Here is a 6,432-nt window from a genome sequence, read left to right on the forward strand (position 1 = left end):
GTAAGACAATACTGACCTCTTTTTGATTTGGTTCATTTGTGAGTCTTGCTCGATAATGGCTTCTGATTGGTCAATGCCTGGACCAACCAGTTTTGCATCCTTAGGTTGTGTACGCACTGCTTATTGGTTGCACAGTGACGTTTCCATCAGCTCATGGCCTGGTAAAAAATGTCTTGTTTCATTTCACATGAAGGGCTGTAGTGTTTGTCTTGGTGGGAAAAAGCTCTGCTGGTTTGAGACCTGGATAGTCACTGAATAAGTCTTGGTAACTGTTAAACATTCTCCCATGTGCTTGTGCAATTCTCTTAACCCATGATATCCAAGTCTCACTTATCCTTTTCCATCTCCCTCTGATTATTATGTAAAATAAGTGATCAATGAATGGCTAGCATATTTCAATAAAGGTTGTTCATAGGTGTATTTTCTGTACATTAAGAAAAATTTTGTGGACGGTAATGACGGTAATTTTGTTCATGGTGGCCTCTTTTTTTGAGTAATGCTCGCAAGCCATGTAGTGTGCACGTTGCAGGAGTAAGTAGGGATGGAAAGTGGGACGTGGGGTTTGCTGTAGAGACTGTTTCTGTATGCTGCACCTGTATCCGCCATCTAAGCGCTGTATGCATCATGCCTGTTTGATATGATCTGTATGATGCACTTTGTGTATCTTTTCATATGAAATTTAGATGTGAATAGGTATTGAGGTGATGGTAATAATCTTTACGATTATGTCCATGGTTGCCTTATGTGTCTCTTTTTCTCGGTGCTTTTCCTTCTGACTCAGTCTTTTTCTTTTTTTTTTTTTCCTTTTCTCCCCCTTCTCTAGCTGCAGAGTAGCAGTCTAAAGTTGGAGCCTCTCCCTGTGTCATTGGTCCGGTCTATTGCTACGGTCACTGCCCAGGTCTCTGTTGCCACGGTGACGAGCCCTTCTATGGCAATGGCCGGAGATGTCCGCTTGGGGATGTCCACGACTCTCTCTTTCACGCCACCTCTAGCTACTCTGCCCAGTCAGCCCTCAGCCAATCAGCTGGCTGACAATAAGCTTCCAGCCTATGAGAGAGGGGTTCGATATTTCAGCTTTACAGAGAGTGGAGAAACCCACAGCCCTAGAATATACTCTCCGCCCGCATCAGATGCCCTCAGCCGAGCGGCATATGGCAAGGGTGTGGCTACAGCGGTATCGACCAATCAGCAGAAGCAGGAGGAGGAGAGTGGGTGGAGAGAAAGGGGCTTTGCGGAGAGAGGAGATCCCGAGTCCACTCGCGCTTTCCCTCAGCACAGTCGCGCGCATACCACAACGCACACACTCCCACACACCCTCTCACACGCTTGCGACAAGGGGGGCGTGGAGCAGAGCCGTCTGCAGGAGAGGGAGAACGAGCCGGAGAGAGACCGCGACGGGGTGCAGGAGCAGAACTGTGAGAGAGACACTGAGAAGACGCTCATCCCCCGAGGAGGTCCCCTTTCTCCAGACGCTCTTCAGGTGGAAGTTGCCGGCAGCCCCCAAGCCGTCGTCTCGGGTGAGGAATGAGCAGGGGGACAGAAAAGATGAAAGGAAGGAAATGAACTGGCTCGTGGCTTGGCTGGGGAGCTGGGTGGGGAGCGGTGTTTCCTCAGCGGGGTCCTTCTTGTGTGTGTGACCGGCAGGCGTTCATGTGCCCCATGCCCTGTCACACTTGGCTGCCCGGTCCATCGCTTGGCTGCTTTCTGATTGGCCTGTTGGGTTTTGCCTGCCAGGCTGGGTGGGATTAGCATAATTTACTGACCTTCCGGGCCGGCGCTTTTCTTTGTCTGCGCTGGAGGATCTTGAACAGGACTAATGATGCGGGTGTGAAAGAGGCCAGAGGCTTTTGGCAGGGGTGTTACTCTCTCTTCAGTGCTTTACTGTCAGCTGCGAAGGATGATCTCGCTGCTGTGTGTGTGTGTGTGTGTGTGTGTGTGTGTGTGTGAGAGAATGAGTGGAATTGCCTTCACAGCTGACTCATTTTGAGAGAGGAAAAATTAATGAGGTGAATGTTAGCGGGAAACGTAGTAATACCGTGTGTTTTTTTTTTAATATATATAATCACACACACACACAACCAACAGAATAGTGTAATGGAAACCTTTTGTACTGGTTTCATTTATACTACTGAAATTGTCCATGAATACAGGAAGACAGTTCTTGTCAGGGCTGATTGTGTGTGTACCCAGAAATGTGCAGTGTACATGTTGACTCTCAGTAGAGAATGAAGCTGATGCTTTTCATGTTAATTCTGCTGGGGGGGGGTGTTCTTAAAATGTAGGTTGCTGCTTACGTGCTTGCATGACACATTGCATTGCGCACGCTACTATACATACGTTTATTCCCAGGCACAGAATGTTCATTGAGCATTAGGGTCCAAGTGCCCCAAATTTCCATGCGTCACTGCACAACTGGGGCAAATGAGGTGTGATGGTTTTTGAGGGATGCTTCATTTGCCATTAGTAATTGTGATCAGCATGTTTTTGATGTGTAGTAAGACCCTTATGTCTTTATGAAAATGTTTAATGATTGAATGTTATACTGCAGGCATATATATATGGTCTTTGAGAGATGTTCAGAGTCTTCACTGGATGAGCAGTGTTGCGTATTTCTGAAAAAGCTCAATTCCAGAGCAGTGGTCACACAGCTGAATTGAGCAGCATTTTAGGTTTTTTTTTGACTGTGCGGATCTGAATATCGTGTATTTTTATTGTTGTTTATTTTTTTACATAGATGCTCCTGAGACTGTTCTTCCAGTGCGTACTGTGAGCACTGCAGCAGTTTCCTCCAGAAGCTCTTCACATGCTGCCTCTCACACGCTCCCATACCTGCAGCGCACACCACCATACACACCACCTCAATCCCACGCGGCCCCAGCCTTCCAAAGCTCCCCCCAGACTCACATACTACCGCACCCCCAACCTTACAGTCAGACCTCACCCTGCACTCCTCCCAGACCCCAGCCGCAGCTCCACCCTGACCACCAGCCTGTATCTCTGTTCCATCCATACACGGACCTCCGGTCTCCTCCACCAACCGCAGCACAAGACTCCCTAGAAGCCAAACACCAGACACAAGCGAAGGGGCAGCATAAGCCACAGGCCTTTGCCCCCTGTCAGTCATATTCCTACATACCTTCCCAGACCAAGACCCCCCCGCAGACGCCGCCGAAACCCCAGCTGTACGTTCTACACCCATCCCAGGTCCAGCCGGGAGGTGCCTCGCCCTTGGAAGAGAGCGTCAGTCCGGGTCGCCTCCACCCCTCTGACTTCCCTGTTTCCACTGATAATCAGCTTGTGGCCCACAAAGAACCGGACACCATGACCTCAATGTCCATCAGAGAAAGGTGAGTGTGAGCGTGTGTGTTTTATCATGTAGAATAGAGCCAGGTGCAGATGGGTGTTCAGTGCACTGAGCTTTGGGGTGGAACTTGGCCCTCATTTTGAGCTTTTTATTTTTGCCTCTAATGTGCCATCACTGAATGGGAAAAATAATGAGCCAGTTCCCATGACCTAGATTAAGGCTGGCCCATCGACAGTCTATAAAGCCTAACGATACAGTTAATATGTGCTGGGGAAAGCAGCCGGCAGACTGCTGCAAAGAGACTCTAAAAATAGAGGATTGTTCCTGTTGCTGCACAGTACCTGGTCCCCGGATGGGCTGTGGGTGTGTTTGTGCTGGTGCTCTCCTTGTGTCCCCACTTGATGAATGGATATGGGTCAGCACTCCTCCACCCTCCTCCCTCCTCCGTCGAGTCGTTGAGGGCTTGCTATTTTAGTGTGCAGCGTCTGCCGTTGTTTATGACGAGTGTGGAAGAACGGAAAGGAGAATGTCTGTCTGTCTGTCTGAAGAACTATGGCCTTGTTAGGAGAACATAACGATGCGATAAAATCCAGCCCGAGGTCCTTTACTGTACGGCAGTGATATGCTGTTACAGATCATTCAAAGGGGGGAAAAAGGTCCACCAATATTATTTTGGGTATGGGCCTTTTTTTTTTTTTTTTTTTTAATTTTTTTTATAAAGTCTGTGTAACATCACGTCTCCCTCAATCTCAGATTAGCCTTGTTGAAAAAGAGCGGCGAAGAGGACTGGAGGAATAGGATCAACAAGAAGCAGGAAGTGGTGCAGGAAGTGGTGTCGCTCAGTGAGAAGAGCAGCCAGATATGGGAGGAGCAGGGCTTCAAGAAGGTACGTGACTGGCTAAAGGTCCTAATAAAGCAGACGCCAATCAACTGTGAGGGATCTGCGGAGCCGTGACCAGCCATGGATCTGTGGCGCAAAACACAAGAGTTGCCGTTCTATTGTGGCAGACTGACCTTTTAGCTACACATCTTATGTCCTGTGAAAGCAGTTTTGCATTTGTGGCAATGTTTATTTAGGACTATATAGTTGCTTGAGTGATGTGCAACACTGCATTAAGCATAACCATAACAACCATGGTGATCCAGCAGATTCTTATGCACACATACATTCCTTGTGTGTTGTAGGAAGAAAGGGCAATTGAGGAGTTCACGTCATCTGAGAGGGTTTGGGTAAGACAGATCAATGTGAACTACACTGACTACGGTACTGGCTGTGGCTATAGTGGTCTTTTACAAATGTGCTTGCAGTGCTTTCTGCTTCCTCTTCCACACTGTAGGTTGACTGGCCCTTTCCTTGTAGTACAGAGATGCTGTTTGAAGCTTAGCTGTGACTTGGCTGTTTGCTGTCCTCTGAAATGCCGCCACTTTGATATTTTTTGTTTTTTGCTCATTCGCTCCGTCCGTCCCTGAACTGAAGCCATTAACTGGGTTCAAACCGGCTCCTCTGTTGAAACTGTTTCAACTTGTGAACCTCACTTTGGTTAATTGCAAATGTGCAAACTCATGGCTGTACGGTGTGGTTTTAGCTGTTCAATGACTGTCGCACCGCAATTACCCAAGCGGCTTTGGAGGAAACCAACAAGCATGTGTATAGTGATGGCTATGGTCATTTACCTAACAGCAGCGGCGCTACCCTTCATCCCTCTGGCTGGTGTAGATGCCTGCTTTCTTCTCCTTTTCTGAATGCGTTTGTGATGTTTGCGACTCTGACTGTCTGTGTGTGACTAATGTGTGGATAGGGCTTCTAAAGCTCCGCTTGGCTAAAAGCAAGATCAGGAAAACCTTTTGTTGCCGTTATAGATTTCAGAGGGCTAAATGTGTTGGGCTTTGGCCGACTTTTCTGGTGCTTTTTCCGTTTCTCATCATCTCTCGTTTTTGTGTGCATTTCTCACCTTTTTGTCCATTCTGTTTTTTATATGTCTCTCTCTCTCTCTCTCTCTCTCTCTCTCTCTCTCTCTCTCTCTCTCTCTCTCTCTCTCTCTCTCTCTCTCTCTCTCTCTCTCTCTCTCTCTCTCTCTCTCTCTGGTTCCTTAGTGCTTTTTGCTTTCACCTGTCTTTTCTCCCCTCTTCACTCCGTGTTCTGTATTTAGGAGCCTGTTTTTGCTTCCACCTTTTCTCCCACTCCTGCGTCATCTAGCCCCACAGTCCAGTCTCTAGAACCCGCAGGCCAGGTAAGGTGCAGTGTCTGTGTAAGGGGGCATTTCGCGTCTCATTTCCCCCTGTGGGATAAATACTGAAATGTGTAAATGTTGGTTAAGTAAGCATGTTGCATTTGTGTTGGTGAAGGGCTTGTTTTTCCTAAATGGATAGATGCTCTCGTTTCTTGCTTCCAGACAACAATGAAACTAAGATTTGGCATTCACCTCTTGCCACATATGCTGTCACGGTGACGCACGCTTTTCAGGCCAACTATATCCATGATTCGGTGTTTCTAATGCCAGTTTGTATTTTCTGTTCAGAGAGTGTCAGAAGAGGGGGAGGGGCAGATGTCCATTGAGGAGCGGAAGCAAATGATCTCCACTCGAGAGGAGGCGTGGCAAAGCACGGGAAGGGGTGTGGCAAATGACTCTGCCCAGTACACCGTTGCTGCTCGGATGGTGAAGAAAGGTTGGGACATGCACATGTGTTTACCTTTTGAAGCCGAAGCCAAAGGCCACAAGCTCTATGAAAGTTTAGATACGAGCCTTGTATTCAGCCACCCTTTTTTGCTTCTTTTAATTGATAAATCCACCTGTGAGATTTTAATATGTATTACTTGACCTTGATTCTGTCTCAGGTCTTGCTGCATCCTCTGCAGTGATCAGTCCAATTCTGTCTCCAGTCTCTGCTAAGCTCAAGAGCAGCATACCGGCTATCTCTAAACCGCAAGAGGGTAAATCCATATTCACTCACTCTTTAGTTCTTCCACTGGCTTCTCACCTTCGTCTTTCACTGTCTAACTCTTATTCACTTAGTCTTTACACACACACACACACACACACACACATCCCTCAAAAGCCACTACTGCACTACTGAGCATTTTATTATTTTATTTTTTTTGGTATGTTTCATGTATTGATTCTACAAAG

At 47.4% G+C, this 6,432-nt stretch overlaps 1 protein-coding gene across 8 annotated transcripts in view; it reads left to right on the top strand.

Annotated features, from left to right (window-relative positions):
- The window catches only part of svilb (supervillin b), a 40,741-nt gene that overhangs the window by 24,752 nt on the left and 9,557 nt on the right, over positions 1-6,432 (top strand). For all 8 annotated transcript variants that reach the window (XM_027025053.2, XM_035528751.1, XM_027025046.2 and 5 more), the window contains 7 exons: positions 824-1,517; positions 2,735-3,347; positions 4,058-4,190; positions 4,490-4,534; positions 5,455-5,535; positions 5,824-5,971; positions 6,141-6,236. In XM_027025053.2, coding sequence (XP_026880854.2) covers positions 824-1,517; positions 2,735-3,347; positions 4,058-4,190; positions 4,490-4,534; positions 5,455-5,535; positions 5,824-5,971; positions 6,141-6,236 — 1,810 coding nt within the window. The remainder of the gene's footprint in view (positions 1-823; positions 1,518-2,734; positions 3,348-4,057; positions 4,191-4,489; positions 4,535-5,454; positions 5,536-5,823; positions 5,972-6,140; positions 6,237-6,432) is intronic.

This window comes from Electrophorus electricus, chromosome 7, assembly GCF_013358815.1.
Source record: "Electrophorus electricus isolate fEleEle1 chromosome 7, fEleEle1.pri, whole genome shotgun sequence".
Classification (NCBI taxonomy): domain Eukaryota; kingdom Metazoa; phylum Chordata; class Actinopteri; order Gymnotiformes; family Gymnotidae; genus Electrophorus; species Electrophorus electricus.